General features: G+C 44.6%; 5 protein-coding genes across 6 annotated transcripts in view; 2 read left to right on the plus strand and 3 right to left on the minus strand.

The window, feature by feature from the left end:
- tbx19 (T-box transcription factor 19) overlaps positions 1-1171 on the plus strand; it is an 11103-nt gene extending 9932 nt beyond the window's left edge. Inside the window, exons 7-9 of the mRNA XM_007541393.2 lie at positions 210-374; positions 616-772; positions 861-1171. Of these exons, the coding sequence (XP_007541455.1) occupies positions 210-374; positions 616-772; positions 861-1026 (488 nt within the window). The 3' untranslated portion in view covers positions 1027-1171. The remainder of the gene's footprint in view (positions 1-209; positions 375-615; positions 773-860) is intronic.
- A 611-nt stretch (positions 1172-1782) lies between these two features.
- Positions 1783-5378, plus strand: pcid2 (PCI domain containing 2). Of its 2 annotated transcripts, none has more exons than XM_007541392.2 (15): positions 1783-1886; positions 2580-2637; positions 2712-2801; positions 2907-2980; positions 3248-3313; positions 3390-3431; positions 3495-3549; positions 3643-3746; positions 3825-3900; positions 3975-4116; positions 4185-4285; positions 4387-4460; positions 4536-4661; positions 4990-5113; positions 5193-5378. In XM_007541392.2, exons 2-15 carry the CDS (start codon positions 2602-2604, stop codon positions 5280-5282), a joined length of 1200 nt encoding a protein of 399 aa, XP_007541454.1. In that variant the 5' UTR covers positions 1783-1886; positions 2580-2601; the 3' UTR covers positions 5283-5378. The 2 variants fall into 2 exon arrangements, with proteins under 2 accessions (XP_007541454.1, XP_016521148.1); XM_016665662.1 differs by having other exon boundaries at positions 1802-1842.
- A 59-nt stretch (positions 5379-5437) lies between these two features.
- Positions 5438-8077, minus strand: prozb (protein Z, vitamin K-dependent plasma glycoprotein b). Its single transcript, XM_007541394.2, has 8 exons — positions 7761-8077; positions 7418-7581; positions 7320-7344; positions 7066-7233; positions 6863-6994; positions 6714-6787; positions 6497-6629; positions 5438-6325 (listed from the first exon to the last, which is right to left on the minus strand). Exons 1-8 carry the CDS (start codon positions 7840-7842, stop codon positions 5595-5597), a joined length of 1509 nt encoding a protein of 502 aa, XP_007541456.1. The 5' UTR covers positions 7843-8077; the 3' UTR covers positions 5438-5594.
- A 659-nt stretch (positions 8078-8736) lies between these two features.
- On the minus strand, positions 8737-11723 carry LOC103130089 (coagulation factor X-like). The gene is made up of 6 exons (XM_007541395.2): positions 11413-11723; positions 10410-10532; positions 10049-10233; positions 9860-9977; positions 9533-9720; positions 8737-9453 (listed from the first exon to the last, which is right to left on the minus strand). The coding sequence occupies exons 1-6, from the start codon at positions 11480-11482 to the stop codon at positions 9034-9036; spliced, it is 1104 nt and encodes a 367-aa protein (XP_007541457.1). The 5' UTR covers positions 11483-11723; the 3' UTR covers positions 8737-9033.
- Positions 11724-12547: 824 nt separating this feature from the next.
- f10 (coagulation factor X) lies at positions 12548-16667 on the minus strand. The gene is made up of 9 exons (XM_007541396.2): positions 16502-16667; positions 16106-16266; positions 15979-16003; positions 15783-15896; positions 15258-15389; positions 14175-14461; positions 13972-14089; positions 13596-13783; positions 12548-13416 (listed from the first exon to the last, which is right to left on the minus strand). The coding sequence occupies exons 1-9, from the start codon at positions 16563-16565 to the stop codon at positions 12967-12969; spliced, it is 1539 nt and encodes a 512-aa protein (XP_007541458.1). The 5' UTR covers positions 16566-16667; the 3' UTR covers positions 12548-12966.
- Between the last annotated feature and the right edge of the window lie 472 nt (positions 16668-17139).

The raw sequence follows: 17139 nt of genomic DNA on the forward strand, positions 1-17139 counted from the left end.
GAAATAATTATGAAAATTAAATTCATTATAAATAAAATTAGTTATTAATCATTTTCTGTCCTCAAATAATAATTATAGTGATGATATTTCTCTTACTTAGTTAGTAAACTTGATGTTCATTCAGGTCGTTTCATTCGTTCTCTAGTCTTTACAGATTATTGATTATCTCCATCTTGAACGGATTGATCAGTTTCTGATGTCGGTCTCAGGTTGGCCGCTGTGCCCAGCAGGAGGGGGCGGAGCCTTCCCCTACTCCAGCAGCCTGCCGCTGGCATCCCATCATCACCATCACCATGGTTACAAGCCCCCCGGTTACCCGGGGAGACACACACCTTACCCCGCGGCCTACCTGCCGCACCGCTCACACTCCTCAGGTTACACCTATGAAAACATTTCATCATTTATTTAATATTTAGTTTGACTTTTGATGTTAGAAATATTTAAATATCTTATTTTTCTCAACAACTATCAGTTAATTTGTGGTGAAAGTTTTACTTAGATTTTACAGACATTTTGGTAAACATAATTTATCAAATTTGAAGTTAGGTGTAGAGCTGAGGAATGACTGAACCAGGATCAGGATGTAAATGTTTTTCCGCCTGCTGTGTTTTCCAGTGAACCTGATCTCTGACGGCGTTCCGGTTCTTCATGAAGGTTGGAGCGCTGCTTCTCCTCGTCCTCCCTCATCTTCCTCCTTCTCCCCCTCCTCCTCACTGTCGATGACCAGCGGCGCTCCGTCCTCACAGGCTCCTCCCCCTCCTCACAGCTCCAGGTGAGGCCCCACCCACACCCTGACCTCTCAAACCTGAGCTCAGGTGAAACGCAGGTGTGTGTGTGTGTGTGTGTGTGTGTGTTTCCAGCCAGTATCCGTGTCTGTGGACCGTCGGATGCTCTGAGATAAGCCCCTCCCACTCTCCATGTGCTACCCTCCATGGACCAATCGGCAGTGAGAACGTCATTCAACCTACTGGCCACGGTCGAGTGGGTGGAGCCGGATGGTCACCTGGCCCCGCCCACTCTTTCTGAGACGGAAGCTAATTGGACAACTAATGGGAAACAATCATCCAGATGTTTTGTTGGAAATGATATTTGATCATTTTTAAAAATGAGCTTAATGTAATTATTGTGAGCTACGTTTCCAAGGCAACATCATTCCAGAATAAATCATGTGAAACAAATAAACATAAATAAACTGTATCGTTTACATTTTGTCAGAAATATAAGGTGCTTGTAGGGAAATGAAACCTGCTGTGCAACATCCAACTAAATATTATTCATGTACGTAATTAATGCTTTGTGATGAAAGTGACTCGTTATGATGACATGATTTAATTTTACCTTGTTTAATAAAATACAGTCCTGATGTTGAGTTTTAAGTATGAAGTGACCCTTTGGCGCCCCCTGGTGTCCCGATCGTGCTCGTCTTCTTTTATTCCGTTGTTTCTGTGTGAAAAATATAAACTTTAAATGTATAAATTAATCTGCAAAAGAAAGAAAAGCTGTGATATGAGTTTTTGTTCAGTTTATGAAGAATTTGTTGGTGTTATTTTATTTTGTCTTCATGAAGACGAAGAGGAAATAAGAGCCGTAATTGCTGCAGTTATGTTGTAAGATTTTCACTTAATAAAAATATACTGCATCTGTAGTTTTTATTCTTTAATCTAACTGTTTTTATATTACTTTTCGTTTTTCTTTAAATTTAAATTTAATTCTTCACAAATTTCTTTATTATAATTTTTGATAAAGATGGACAATGGAAAACTTTAATTTTGACGGTACTACTTCCGGAAACAGTAGTATTGTCCGTCATTAGAAACGGTCCGTGTTTCCGACTGAATGAACGGGAGTTTCATGGCTTGTTTTTCATCTTAAAGCTTCATTTAAAGGTCTGCAGTTTGTTTTTATTTATCGTTTGGGTCGCCATTAGTGTTTACTTTCCATTTACAGTCCGGAACCAGACGGGTTTAACCGGTTTATACGCTAAATGTTCATAAAGAGCGTTTTCACCAAACCTGATTCACATTATTAAAGTTTTGATTTTAGGGAAAAGCTTAAGAGCTTCAACATGTTTTTAATGACTGTTTTTATTAATATTAGACGTGGTTCTGGTTTCGGCTTTATTTTTTCTTGTTTTAAAGGGAGTGTAAATCAGCAAACATGAAAAACAGTGCTGCGTTAGCATTTTGTTAATTAGCTCGTTATAAATTTTAGAGCTCGTGTGGATGATATAATCAATAAAATAATAGAAATGAGACATATTTAGGGAGTTAATGGTGTAGCGGAATAAAATAAAAAAGCAAAAACAGTGCAAAGGTCATTTAGTGGTAGCATCATGCTGTAGGATGCTCTTCTTCCAGTTAGACGACTGGTCACAAACTGTATTCCTGCACCTCCTCGGTGTGTCTCTGCTTCAGCATACCTGACTCCAGTATTAGTTCATTAGCATTCTGAATGCTAGTGAAGCAGTTTAAACATTTAGTTTGTGTGTCGGCCAAGAGATGCATCTGAAAACTACACTACAGACTACGGCACAGTCAAAGTCCAGATTCAAAATCACAATTTTTGCATGTGTTTTCCAGGTGGGAACAGCTCCTAATCAGCATGGCTCACATCACAATAAACCAGTACCTGCAGCAGGTGACCTCTGACCCCCAGCCTAGCCTCCGTGTCCTGTCTCCCCTGGTCTTTAAACAAGCTCTGTTCTCCTGCAGATCAACCAGGCCATTGAGAACCATGAGGGCTCCTTCTGCGCCGAGCTGCTCTCCTTCAAACACCCGCATGTAGCCAACCCCCGCCTGCAGGTAAGGCCCCGCCCACTCATCCACAGAGTCAGGTTGCTAGGATACAGCCTCACCTGTGTGTGTGTGTGTGTGTGTGTGTGTGTGTGTGTGTGTGTGTGTGTTCAGCTGGCCAGTCCGGAGGAGAAGTGCCAGCAGATTCTGGAGCCGCCGTATGATGAGATGGTGGCGGCTCATCTCAGGTGAGCCTTCCAGCTCGGTTATCGATTACTGATGCCTGGCGGTAAAAGCTTTACTTTATTGGTTTTTTAAAATATATATATATTTTTTTTAAACTGCATGAGTCCAAAAAACATTGAAGTTGTAATTTAAAAAAAGTTCTGTTGTCTGAAAATCTGTTTTACAAAATGTGCAGGTGTTTTTACTTATGCTGAACTTCTGTTGCAGAACGTTGCTATGGCAATGACCTTCATCTCTGACTGTGAAGGTTTTCTACCTGTGTGTTCCAGGTGTACGTACGCCGTGGCCAATCACGACTTCGTTGAGGCGTACAAGTTCCAGACGCTCGTCGTTCAATATCCTTTCTTTAGAGCTGATCTGTGTGTTTGGATGAACAGTCAGTAGCCGACTGTATGACCCTTGACCCCTGACGTCCTTCCTGAGAGCCTTCCAGTCCCACAAGGAGGAGAACTGGTGAGTATCTACCGTGAACATGCCGACCGTGAATGCAGCATCACTGATGTGTTTGTGTTTCAGGGCTCTGCCCGTCATGTCCGCCGTCACTCTGGACCTCCGGATATTTGCCAACAACGTAAGGCCCCTCCCCCACCTACTGCTGAACTGTTTCCCAGTGTTCCCAGCTGACTGGGTCACTGGTTCTGCTGGTTTCTCTCTGTGTCTCCAGGCAGAGCAGCAGCTGCAGAAGAAGGGCAAAGGTCAACCGGGTGAGATGCTGGAGAAGGCGGCGGAGCAGCTGATGAGCTGCTTCAGAGTCTGCGCCAGCGACAAGTCAGTCCTGCTCCGTTTGGACCCGCTCTGTGGTTCTGGTTTTGCCGTGTTCACGTGTTCTGTTCTGACCCGCTACAGCCGAGCCGGCATCGATGACTCCAAGAAGTGGGGGATGATGTTCCTGAGCAACCAGCTCTTCAAGATCTACTTCAAGGTGCTGAGCCGGGTCAGAACCGGGAGGTTTGGGTCAGAACAGGTCAGGCTGACGTCTGATTGGTTGTCCTGCAGATCAACAAGCTCCACCTGTGCAAACCTCTGATTCGAGCCATCGACAGCTCCAACCTGAAGAACGAATACAGCCCAGCCCAGAAGGTCACCTACAAATACTACGTGGGCCGCAAGGCCATGTTCGACAGCGACTTCAAGACGGGTAAGTCTGGCCGGGTTCTGGAGTTTCTGGAGGTTCTGCAGGAGAAACGCTGACCTGTTTGTGTCCAGCTGAGGAGCTGCTGTCGTTCGCCTTCGACCGCTGCCACCGCTCCAGCCAGAAGAACAAGAGGATGATCCTCATCTACCTGCTGCCGGTCAAGATGCTGCTGGTCAGGAGCTCCACTGGCTCATCCCGGATCAGAACCGGTTCTGATTCACTACGAGTCCAATAACCGGAGCTAACCCGGTTCTGGTTCTGGTTGTGTTTCAGGGTCACATGCCGACTCACCAGCTGCTCAGGAAGTACGACCTCATTCAGTTCGCTGACGTCACCAAGGCTGTGAGGTAAGCAGGAAGGAGGGGCCACCGCAGCAGGAAGTGATGTCACTCAGAGTCACGTGACCTCGGTGTGTTCCCCAGTGAGGGGAACCTGCTGCTGCTGAACGAGGCGCTGTCCAAACACGAGACCTTCTTCATCCGCTGCGGGATCTTCCTCATCCTGGAGAAACTCAAGATCATCACCTACAGGAACCTGTTCAAGAAAGTGTGAGTCTGACGCTACGGCAACATGTTGACCAATAAACAACAACAACATGTTGACCAATAAACAACAGCAACATGTTGACCAATAAACAACAACAACATGTTGACCAATAAACAACAACAACATGTTGACCAATAAGCAACAACAACATGTTGACCAATAAACAACAACAACATGTTGACCAGTAAACAACAAAACAAAATGTTGACCAATGTTGTGAGGACTTCTCTGTCCTTCCAGGTTGTGGTTCTGGTTTGCAGCTCCTGGGTTTCTGGGTCCGACATGTAGAAAGGGGTCCTGGTTTCAGTGGATGTTTGTGTTTGGCTGCAGGTATCTGCTGCTGAAGACCCACCAGCTGCCCCTGGACGCCTTCCTGGTGGCCCTGCGGATGATGCAGGTGGAGGACGTGGACATCGACGAGGTGCAATGCCTCCTGGCCAACCTCATCTACATGGTGAGCGCGCTCAGACACGGAGCCACACCTGAGTCCAGGTGACTCCCAGCGGTCTGACTCTGGTTCTGTCTCCTTTCAGGGTCACATCAAAGGTTACATCTCCCATCAGCATCAGAAGCTCGTTGTCAGTAAACAGAATCCCTTCCCTCCCCTGTCTTCTGTTTCCTAGACTACATTACCCACAATCCCTCTGAGGAAACTCTGATCTTTTATACATTTCTTTGTGTAAAAAGCTTGTTGAATAAAAAATTTTTTGGTTTCTAGATATTAATGTATTTTCTGGATTCTTTTATCATGATGTTTTCTTAAAAAATGACAACAAACCAACTTTTGAAAGCATTTATTTATCATCCAGTGTAATCTATGCATTTCTGTGTTTAATCAAACTCAACAAATTTCCAATATTAATGAGGCAATTTTCATCTAAACCACTGAAGCGTCCAATAATTTAATGTTGAAGTGAATCGGAACCGTTGAGTGCTCAGCGGACCTCCGGGTCTTCGCTGACCTGCGGGGTCATGTGATCCTCCGCCACCTGCAGCCTCGGCCGGATCCAGTTGAGGTAGCGGGACACCTTGGTGAACACCTGACCGCGGCAGTCTGCGGTCGGAGACATCAGCAGCCCCGTCAGGAAGGCCGTGTCTTTCTCCACTGTGACGACAGCCGACCCCGGCAGCAGACCGTCACACCGCAGCCTGCTGCCACCTGGTGGCGACACGTGGTGTAGCTCCTTTAAGCTGCGGTTGGAGTTTTCTGCTTTGCTAGACGACCTGGTGGGAAGGTTTTCAGTTTGAGTCCAGTTCCGGTCCAAAGCCGGTGCCTTCTGAGTCACATTTAGCCTTCCTGGTGGTCCGGTTTCGGGACGCGCTGATGGTCCGGTTCTCCTCGGCCCGCCGCGGTTCCTCCTCCTCATGCAGAACATTTTGTTGCTCAGCGGATGTGAGACGTTCAGCTCTCCTCGACATTCATCCAGCGTCATGTAGACCAGCTCCTGGTTCTGGCCACGCCCCCTCCTGTCGACCAATCCTGTCCTCCCAGAATGCATCAGGATGTTTTCACTGAAGTCCTTGGTTGGCAGGCAGAGGTGGGAGAGGGCGGGGCCAAAGGTCATGGGCGTGGCCAGCTCCAGCAGGACGAGGTCAAAGTCGTGGCGATCTGAACGGAAACGTTCGTGGAGGAAGATCGCTTGGACCTGGAAGACCTTCCCGTTACCTAGGAGACGAAACACCAGAGGTAGAGTCATCTTTAATCTCTGTTTCAGTTTAATGTGAATAATCTGAGCTTAACAGAACCGTCTCTTTTTGTTGCCATAGTTTAAAAAATGTTTGAATAAAACAAGGCCTGGATAAAGTTTCCAGACTGGAGCAATCAAGGTTCTAGTACCTGTGACGATGGAGTAGTGTGAGGGTTGGAGGTCGTCTCCTGAGTTGAGGCAGCGGGCGGCGGTCAGGATGGACCGTCGTCCGAGCACAACTCCGCCACACAGCTCCACCCGGCTGCTGTTGATCAGGGACACCTGCAAACAGGAATCAAACCCACCAGGAGCCACGTTTATTACTGGACGAATCTGGGCTTTACAGATTGGCTGAGAGCTCCTTACCTGCCAGGGGCAGTTTCCATGGCGACAGATTGAAGAAGTGTTGGCGTCATGGACCCTCCCACAGGGAAACTGGACTGTGGACACAGAGACACGGTGATTCCCCCAGTCTGAACTGGTTTGGTAAGCCATGCCTTGCTGGGGGTTTTTACCTTCAGGCTGGCAGCTGCGCATGTCGCTCTGTAGTTTGAATCCCGACATGCAAGAGCATTTGTAGGAGTGGAAGTCCGCCGTGCACAGCTGGTGGCATGCGTTGGAGCCTTGGGTTGGACACTCTGCTATCGCTAAGAGAGACGCTGTTGGATGAAACGGTTTGAATCCCACCGACGCCCCCCAGCTCTGGCAGCAGCCTTACCTGGAGCTTTGTACTGAGACTCCAGCAACTCCTGCTCTGCAGCTTTAACTGGGCCCAGTTCACAGGTTTGTCCATAGTTGGGGGGGCTGCAGGCGCAGAAGAACCCCCCCACCTTATCCGTGCAGTTCCCCCCATTGAGGCAAGGGTTGGGAAGACACTGGTCGCCATCTCGGAGCGCCGAAACAGATTCAGAACTTTAGAAACTGGAGGTCCAAGAAGAAGTTTGATGAATGTTGTCCTGGATCAGAACTCACCGTAGTAGATGGTCCAGAAGGATTTCTGTAGACGAACAAAGATGGATTAGAATCAAAGGTCAAAGGTCTCTGACTCGGCCTTCCTTCCTTGGACCCACCGTGTGCTCATCATTTTCAAACACTTCCCGCGCCTCCTCGTAGTTACACAGCTCCTCGTAGCACTCCCTCTCCAGGTTCCCCTGCAGGATCTCCTCCAGGAAGAACTGGTTGGCCCGTTTGGATCGCAGGAACACGGCGTGGGCCCCAGGAGCCACACGAAACCCTGGAAAGAGCGAGAAACCCCAACTAAATCATCAATCAACTGATCCCAATGGCTTTAGGTTCAAAATGTAAAGAGACATAAACAATGATCACTTTTGGCAATTTAAAATAATTATAATCACATTATTTGAACAACCGCCCCTCGTAACACCCCAAAGTTAAATAGATCCATTTTCTTACCGTCACCTTGACTGAACACCTGAAGGACACATCCCAGAAGACAGACGGCAATCAGAGACGCAGACATGATGTGGACCGCCATTACACTGACAGCACTGCTCACACACAACAAATACACACATACGTCCACAGCTCAGCTGGACTCAACAGCTGGACGATCCACGCTAACGCAACGATTCTCCCTTCCTTTCATATTCCAGCCAAACGGGGTGGAAAACCCCTGGAAATCATGTCTGCTGTGTTCCTGTAAGAGTTCAGTGGGACAGAAACAGTTTTCAGGGATGGTTCTGTTCCGGCGGTGGACTCTGTTCCCCTAAATCACACAAAGAGGCTCCGGATAGAGCTGGCTTGTTTATTCCAGGCAAACATCCCAGAAATCAATCATTTAATATCATCCAGAGACGATAGAGCTCAGAAACTGTTGAAAGATAGAAAAACACATACTCCAAATTAAACTTGGACAGAAAAAAAGCATAAATCACACTTTATCACAAGATTAAGTCTAAATTTTACTAAATAACATTTTTTATGCAGTGGTGGGCAGTGCTAAAAAATTTAGCTGACCATAACACTAAAGCACTAATTATAAATGTTAAATTCACAAACACTAAAGCATTAAACCAACACGGTATTTAGCTGAAGCTAATGTGCTTCTTCAAGTCAAATTATATCTGCCCTTGAAAGACTACAACCTTGGAGCACCAATTTAATTTTGACCTAATAATTTACCTATAATCCCACTTAAGATTGTATTTATATCCTGTTTTCTGAGTTTTATTTAGTTGATGCGTTTCTTAAAAATAAGATCCTGATTATCGACTCCTACCTACTTGAATAATTCCTAAAAGTCAATAACCAAATCTTTGACACAAATGTCAAACTTTATTCAACTGAAAGTTTTCAAAACGGCCAAATAAATTGATCATATTTGTAAAAAAAACCAAAAAAACAAAAGACAGTGTTCTTACTTTTTGTTTCTATTATTCAAATCTTTATTTTGGTCACTGGATTACACAAAATACTCAAAAACAGACATTTGCTAATCTTCATAGAGTTATCCCTTCTGGGAGCTACTGTAAGGTGTATTTGATACAAACTAACAAGGTTTTACTTTTATTATTCGGTTCCATAAGAAAACCAAAACAACACTGAAAGTCCAGGAGCCTAAAATAACAAACCCGAGGGACTCCTCTCCATTAGCATGATCTATTACAGTGGAAATCTTCCATGTATCTGAATTACAGAGGTACTAGAGTTACTGGATGATGACTGTCTACAGACGGAAACGTTTGACGGCGCCGTGGTGCCTCTTCGTCCTGGAACCGCGCTTCTCTATCGGCGTCAGCTTCTTGACACCCTCTTTGATCCAGTGGATGAATTTAGACACTTGAGTGTAGACGCCATACTTTCCTTTGCGGGCATGACCTTTGCCCCAGCTCCTGATGCCAGTGATGAAGAAGGTGCCCCGATACCGTGTGACATGCGGGCCGCCGCTGTCGCCCTGAAAGGAATCTTCCCCCATTGAGTCGTAGCCGGCGCAAAACATTCGTAAGGAGATGCTGAGCGGAGTTGAGTCCATGCAGGTTTGCCAATCCACGTAGGGCACAGAGAGGCGTTGTAGGACGGTGGACGGCTGACCCTCACTGAGATATCCAAAACCACTGACCAGCGCATCCGGCTGCTGCATCAGAACCTGCACAAACAAGACCGGATTCCTAACGTCTCAGGAAATACTAAATAATCTTTAGTCACTGACGCAGTAAAAGGTTTACCTTCTCCATGAAGTCCGGCTCCGGCATGCAGGCTGGCAGGATGTACCTGGTGAACCTGATGGGCTTGGCCAGTTTTACCAGAGCAACGTCATTGAAGTAGGTCTGTGGGCTGTAACCATGGTGAGTGACGATGGCGTCCGCCACATGCAAGGCTTCATTTCCACCACTGTGGGATGTGTTGAAGACACCTGGACGCAGATGACCAATGTTGGACTTATGCAGTCCAAAATAAATCAAGATATTTTGAACTGTTCACTTTATTCAGATCAGTTCTTGTATTTACGTTAAAAATTGATTGCAAGCCTGCGTTTGGCTTGTTGAACCTACCGAGCTTGACGGTGAGGTACCGGGTTTGGGCCACGCACTGAGCCGCAGTCAGGATGATGTACTCACTCAGAATCGTTCCCCCACAGAATCCAATGTTGTCCTGATTGATCAGGAGAGCCTTTGGGGACACAACAACCTGAAGGAGTGGACACATGGACCAGAACTGTCCTGCCATTGCTGAGTGTCTACCTGCCAGGGACATTGTCCTGGTGGACAGTCCTCTCCATTGATGGTCCCAGTCTGTGCTTCCCTGTCTGAGCTGATCTGACTGCTGCTGTTCCTCTGGCGGCCATGTTGCTCCTCTGTGAAGCTTCTCTTCTCGGTTCTGTTCTGTCCCTGGACATCGGTGATGATGGCGCCGCATCTAAAAGTCTCTGAGCGAGTTTGGAGGACAGGAACCATCAGGTGGTTCAGTTACTAGAAGAACCACTCTGGTGTTGCTCTAACTCAACAACATTTGAAGAAACTCATGAATTTAGGAGAAAACACCAAAGGTTTTCCTCTCCTTGGTGTTTGCGATCAAGGCTGGTGGTCTGAAAGCTTCTCTTACCGTTGGAGTTGCAGGATTGGTTGTCCTGTGCCAGGAAGTAACCGTCAGCACAGGCACACACTACACTTCCTCCAGCAACATGGCAGAAATGTTCACAGCCACCGTTCTCATTGTCACAGAGCTCTGGGAGACAGGGAGCAGAAATCCCAGTAAAACCAGCATCTTGACAAGTTTTTAGAAGACATTTAGATGAAAACTGAAGACTTGATCTGGATTATCTGCTAACGGCAACATCGTCAACTCCAGTTATTGGTTCTTTCATCTACGATAACATCATTTAACCTCAATGATACCCACTGGACAACACCTGTTTCCAGGGATGGCCACACTTTTGCTAATGTGCTAATAGTGAAAACAATTAGCATACTTAACTTAGCTTTCCCCTAAATTTTTCCAGATAAATTCTGAAGTTCTATTTTACTTCTTTTTTTTACCTTTCAGTTGAATAAATCTGTGTTGAAGTTTTGGTAACGGCTTAAAAATTTCTCAGTTAAATTTATTTCAAAAAAGAAACATACAAGAGAACAAGATGTAGACATAAATACAATATCTTAGGGCAGCATGTAAATTATAATGTCAACATTAAATTGGTTACTTAAAGTCGTGGACTTCCAAAGGCAAACATAATCTGAATTGAAGTTAGCTCTTTAGCACGTTAGCATTATCAAGCCTAATGGTTATGATTAATATTTTAGGGTTAGCGCAGCTAACCTATTAGTTAGCGGTGTTCACCATTCAAGTTTTATTCACCCCAGTAATCTACAGTGATAAAATGTTTTCAGGTATTGATCAGTATCCTGTTGTGACACATAAACAAGTTTTCCCCTGTGAAACGGACCCCAGAACCAGAACCCATCTGTGAATGTTTCTAGTGTTGGACGTGGAGAAACTCAAACACACAGAGAAACATTTATGCTTTTCCAGCTCTGGTGAACTGCAGCTGGCTAACCAACACAGAACATCACAAAGTGATCATGGCTAATTAATACGGTGGATCTCTCACCTTTATCTTGGCTGAACACCTGGAGGAAGGAACCTCCCAGGAGGCAGATGGTGAGCAGAAACGCAGACATGATGTTTGACGGCTTCAGCTCTGACTCAGCTGCTCTCACTCAGCAAACACACACCTACTGGAACAGCAGGGACTCACTTAATGTGGACAGAGGTGAATAAATGTCTGGACTTTAACTCATCCTCAGTCTGTTGACCTCATTATCCAGAGAAATATCAGTTACCATTTCCTAAAGTAAAACAGTGACATAATTACTCTATTTAGGTGTTTATTACCGCTGAGCTCTGAGTGACTTTGGAAATGTTGTGTCAACAGACCTCAGGTTGGTTCTGGAAAGACATGTATGAAAAAAAAAAGTTCTGCTCTTACAGGAACGGACTCTGTTCCTGTAAATCTGTCAAAACAAGCAGCAGCTTCGACCTCTGAACCCTCAACGCTCAGGTTGTTGTTGATTTCAGGTAAACACAGAGGGACTTCAAGATCAATAAATCAGGATTTTTCACTGATCCAAGCCCCAAAGCAGGACGAGTTCTGATGGGAGCAGATTGGGCATCAAAAGTTAACTTTATAAATCTTCAGTGTTTATGCCAAAAAAGAAAACACAATAAATATCAAATTAATGACCTTCATCAAAAAATCATCAAAAACTTTAATTTTCCAGTAAAATGCATAAAAAGTATATGTCCACAAAATTCAGATTTATATTAACTTAAGATAGAAATATGTGACAGAAATCCATCTAAATTTAATTATAATTTCTTTGTTTCTAATTAAAAGCTTTATAAATATTTTCAAAATCAATTCCAAATTGATTTAAATTCAAGCAATTTAAATAATTATGTAGATCAGAGCTAAAAAAAATCATTCTACGATGCAAATTAAATGTTAATTTAAAAGGTTAATTATCTTTTAATTTAGTCATTTTTAATTGTAATATTTGTTTTACAATCAAGCTTGGATAACTGAATATAATATATAAGAAATTCAGTGAATATTCTTTAAATGTTATGTGAAATTAACATTTTTCTTTAAATTTGTTGATTGTGTTTGGCCTCATTTTGTTGAAGATTAGTTCATGTTAATATTTACCAAAACAGATGTTAAAGAATACAAGCAAACAGTAATGTAAGTGTTTTCTAGGTGTTTAATAATTCTGCCCAGCAAACCTTTACATCAGAATAGCAGGTTTTTACGTTTGTGTGATGCTGAAACACTATCGGTGGAAACTTGGTCCCTAAAGAAAAGCTCAAGTTAAAGAAAATATATTATTTCTGAACAGTTTTTCAAGTGGAAAAAAGTAAATTTAACACATTTCTTTATTTCTTTATTAAATGTCAAATCTTTTTGCAACCCCAAATATTCAAATCAACAATGAAGCTTAAACAAAACAGAAAATGAAGGTACATAGAGTATCAACCCTGAGGAACTCCATCTGTATTGTGGTCACTCGATAAGGTATGTCGCTCTTTACAAATTGATCACCTGTTTGGCTAAAACGTGGCCATTTCAAAGTGACTACATTCTCAGCGGGTTGCCCCAGCTAGCTTACAGGTACAGCCTCTTGATGGCACCATGGTCTCTCTTCTGTCTCTTGATGGCACCATGGTCCCTCCTTTGCCTGATCTCTCCTGTGGGCGTCAGCTTCTTGATGCCCTCTCTGATCCAGTGGATATATTTAGACACTTGCGTATAGATGCCGTATTTCCCTTTGCGTGCGCAGCCTTCGCCCCAGCTCACGATGCCGGTGATGAAGTAGGTGTCATGGTAACGTGTGACATGCGGGCCGCCGCTGTCACCCTGGCAGGCGTCCTTAGCGATTGTATCGTAGCCAGCGCAAAACATGCGCATAGTAATGCGCAACTGGGTGGATTCAATGCAGGTGAGCCGGTCCACGTAGGGCACAGAGAGGCGTTGTAGGATCGTAGATGCTTCTCGACCCTCACCAAGACGTCCGAAACCGCTGACCAGACCGCTGAGATTCTGCCGCATCAGGACCTGCAACAGAACACAACACAACACAAATCTTTAAAGCTTTGTTTTAGTTTAGCGAAACTTATAATCAAAACAAACAATAAGTATACAAATATCCTCCAATGCTTCCCTGATTTCTACATCCTGCTCTCATTTTATAGAAAACCTGATTTACCACAGCAGAAACCTTTGATTATTCTCACGTTTTCTGCAAAATTTGGTTGCGGTATGCAGGCCGGCAGGATGTATCTGTTGAACCTAATGGGCTTGGACAGTTTTACGAGTGCGATGTCGTTGTTGTAGGTTTCTGGACTGTACTTGAAATGGGAAACAATGGTGTCCACCTCATGGGACATTTCCCAATCGGTTTGTTGAGTGGTGTTGTGTTCACCTGGAAACATGGACATAATAATGCATCACTCACCTGGTCAACAACACATTTCAATGCAATAACTAGAGACTTAAACCACAGGTATGCTATATTTAAAGATTTCTGATGTTACAATATGTTTGTAAAAGAAGTAGTATAAATATTTGAAAAGGTAAAAAGGAAGTTCCAGTTTGACGAGTCGGACCTACCAACTTTGACGAAGAAGTAACGTGATTGGTTCATGCAGTGAGCCGCGGTCAGGATGATGTACTCGGTCAGAATCGTTCCCCCACAGAACCCAATGTTGTCCTCATTGATCAGTAGAGCCTAGCAGGACACAGTAATGGTATAGATCTGCCAGAATCTGTGACCAGAACATAACATTCAAATCATCACTTTGTTGTGTGACTACCTGCCATGGACATTCTCCTGGTGGACAGTCCTCTCCATCGACGATCCGAACACTCCCCGACCTGTCAATGGAACCCGAACTCATCAAATTGGGAATAGGAGCTGGGAGCTGGCTACTGATGTTTCTGGACCAGAACGAATCATCAGTGTTGAGGATGTTCCTTTGCTCCGTAGAGTTTGCAGTGGTGTTCAGCTTGGGGGGTTTCACTTCTTCCATGTTCAGATCTCCAGAGTCCACGAGCGACCGCCGGACCTTGTTGCTGACGAGGGCTCCGCATTTGAAAGGCTCTGCAAGAGTTTGTTGGATGTTTAGAGTTCAGGAGATCTGAACCAGTTCTGAGATGATGCTTTGGTGTCCAAAGCTCTGGTTTGTTATATTGCTTCCGGAGATATTTCCATCACCATACATTTGTGTCCACTGATCACATTCATTGTTTTTTTTACTGGTAGAGTGATGAAAACAACAACCTGCCAGTCCAGAAGCCAAATGCTTCCAGAACCAGTGTGGGATCATCGTCCCGTTGTGGACCTCAACTGTGTCTGGATCTTAAAGATCATCGTGTTGACTAGAGGTAAAGCTAAATAGATTGAAGGTCTGTCTCCTTGTGCCATCACTGGTGTTCATGAGTCCTAAGCCTCACCTTGGCACTATCATGCTGAAGGTCAAACCAGGCTTGAACCATAGTGGTTACTGGGTTGTTGCCCTGATCTTGGATCTACTGCTGTTTAGAAAGGATTCTGAAAACTTCCCTATTATGTCTGGTTGTGCAATTATCCTTTTTATATCTCTGTTGAGGTTCTTGGGCTTTCACTTGGCTGTGGGTGTTGGTCAGGCAGATCTCTTGGCATGGGACTCATAAAAAAATAAATAAAAAATTGGACTGTTTGTCCAATGGTTTTTGGGAATTTACATTTTCTTGGAATCTGTATGTTTGGCCCCGTCAAGAATCAGAATAAAATCCCCAATAAATCCAAACCTTTACATCCCATTGTTGAATTTAAAGATACTTGCAGTTGTATGCTGTTCAATCACTCATCCAGATCTCCTGTGTTCAAGCTGGATCATCAGATGTGCTTTTCTTACCATTGGATTCACAGGACTTTCCATTTTGACCCAAGAAGTATCCATCAGCACACGAGCACTCAACGTTTGTTTTGACAACATGGCAGAAATGATCACAGCCGCCGTTATCGTTATCACAGAGCTTGGGGATAACTGAAAAGATACAGATACTACAGCAATTAAGAAAGTATGTACGCGGCACCACTGAAAACACTGTAGAGGGTATCTTGGGGCAACCGGTGGTGCTGTAACTCTGAACAGAATGAATACCGAATGTCGCCCATGTTTATTTGTGAGAGTCAGGAACATGTGATCTTGGAACTCTTTCAGGTCCAAGGTATGCATCTTCTCAACACCTGGTTGGGTTGAGTTTATTAGCAACAGCTTTTAAAATAACATGATCTGCAGAGAAGACCAAGCAAAATGACATTGCCAAAATGTTCCTCAAACCTCATCAAGTCTTCATAGTAGCTAAAGACTGATGGACGAACGTTCTGCTACTGTATCACCCAACTTTTACCATCTGGATTGACTCTTCTACTTTACCGATTTCACAGTTGAAGCCCTTGTATCCCTCCATGCAGAAGCACTTGTAGCTCCCAATCGTATCCGTGCACCGACCTCCATTAGCACAGGGTGTGGACAGACAGGCGTCGCCATCTGCAGAAAGGACAGAGTAACTTCAGTTAGATGCCAGAACCCTAGAAGTCAGTTGGTTTGGGGTTATGAAGAGGAAGCTTACCCACATATACGGCCCAGAATGCATCCTGAAGAAAAACCAACAGAATAAAATGGTTTAATACAGAATTACTAAAAGTTTTCTGACTGACTTTCTTTGCATTTTGATGAAAACGTCTTTAGATTCATACAGTTTTCTCCTTATTTTCAAAGATCTCTCGTGCTTCCTCCCAGCTGCAGCGCTCCTCGTTGCACTCCCTCTCCATGTTGCCTTGTTTAAGTTCCTCCAGAAAGCTGTTGGCCCGTCTCAGCCTGGTCAGAACCTGGTTGGCCTCCCTGCCATCCAGGAAAACTGGAGATAGGGAACAGAAACTGGCAATCTGGGACTAGAAACACTCCAGATGCTTCCCACGCAAACCTCAAAACATATTGTCCTGAGGTCAAGTGTTACTGTCAATCAACAACCTCCCCATTCCTCCACACACACACACACACACACACACACACACACACACACACACTCCAAATTCCTCCCCACCACACTCCTCTTCATCAGTCCTGACACCTGAATGTGGGTCTCAACGTACCGTGAGCGGCCGTGAGGTGAAGCAGCAGCACGAGGCCCAGGGTCGGTCGTAGAGTCCCAGACATGGTCCCGGTTGGAGAACCTTCACTGTCCTGGTTCAGAGTTATGGAGTCTGACTGCAGCAGGGAGGCAGAGAGGGCAACGAACTGCGCTGGGGGAGGAAGGTCTGCTCTGGGCGGGCTTTATCTCAGGCTTCCTGCTCCAAATGTCAGACCTTCAGCACTCCGTCAGTGAAAACTACAACTCCTACAGTGCTTTGCAGTAGAAACAGGGAAGCTTGTGGTTCTGGTGAAATGATAAAGTAGTCTGTTCATTTTTAGAGAAAGCTACAAACTTCTTCAATCAGAATCCGGGGTTTCAGTCCAGATTTTTCTGCTTCTGTTGTTGGATTTTCCTGGAGGAGTAAAAGAAGATAAGCTGTTTTATCTCATTCTGGTCCTCGGCTATCAGTCACAGTTTGTTCTGATTGTTCATTCGTTATCAGCAAAAAGATATTCCTGCTTCTGTCTCTTGTTGAAGAAGATTTTAAGTTATATTTCTTCTTAAGAAAACTCTTTGGCTCGATCTTCTTCTTACGGAGCCCGGGTCCTCCCGGCGGGCCGCGTGTAGCCACACAGAAAATAACAATGAGTGTTGACG

Source organism: Poecilia formosa, unplaced genomic scaffold (assembly GCF_000485575.1).
Source record: "Poecilia formosa unplaced genomic scaffold, Poecilia_formosa-5.1.2 Scaffold606, whole genome shotgun sequence".
Taxonomy (NCBI): domain Eukaryota; kingdom Metazoa; phylum Chordata; class Actinopteri; order Cyprinodontiformes; family Poeciliidae; genus Poecilia; species Poecilia formosa.

Coding starts and splice junctions, on each gene's coding strand:
- pcid2 (XM_007541392.2), top strand. CDS start 2,602: ATGGCTCACATCACAATAAACCAGTACCTGCAGCAG. Junction 2,638..2,711: donor TAAACCAGTACCTGCAGCAG/GTGACCTCTGAC, acceptor GTTCTCCTGCAG/ATCAACCAGGCCATTGAGAA. Junction 3,901..3,974: donor TCTTCAAGATCTACTTCAAG/GTGCTGAGCCGG, acceptor GTTGTCCTGCAG/ATCAACAAGCTCCACCTGTG.
- prozb (XM_007541394.2), bottom strand. CDS start 7,842: ATGGCGGTCCACATCATGTCTGCGTCTCTGATTGCCGTCTGTCTTCTG. Junction 7,234..7,319: donor CTTCTGGACCATCTACTACG/GTGAGTTCTGAT, acceptor CGGCGCTCCGAG/ATGGCGACCAGTGTCTTCCC. Junction 6,788..6,862: donor GCGCAGCTGCCAGCCTGAAG/GTAAAAACCCCC, acceptor CTGTGTCCACAG/TCCAGTTTCCCTGTGGGAGG.
- LOC103130089 (XM_007541395.2), bottom strand. CDS start 11,482: ATGTCTGCGTTTCTGCTCACCATCTGCCTCCTGGGAGGTTCCTTCCTC. Junction 10,234..10,409: donor CCAATCCTGCAACTCCAACG/GTAAGAGAAGCT, acceptor AAACTCGCTCAG/AGACTTTTAGATGCGGCGCC. Junction 9,454..9,532: donor AGCCGGACTTCATGGAGAAG/GTAAACCTTTTA, acceptor TTGTTTGTGCAG/GTTCTGATGCAGCAGCCGGA.
- f10 (XM_007541396.2), bottom strand. CDS start 16,565: ATGTCTGGGACTCTACGACCGACCCTGGGCCTCGTGCTGCTGCTTCAC. Junction 14,462..15,257: donor AAAGTCCTGTGAATCCAATG/GTAAGAAAAGCA, acceptor AAACTCTTGCAG/AGCCTTTCAAATGCGGAGCC. Junction 13,784..13,971: donor TTACTTCTTCGTCAAAGTTG/GTAGGTCCGACT, acceptor CCATGTTTCCAG/GTGAACACAACACCACTCAA.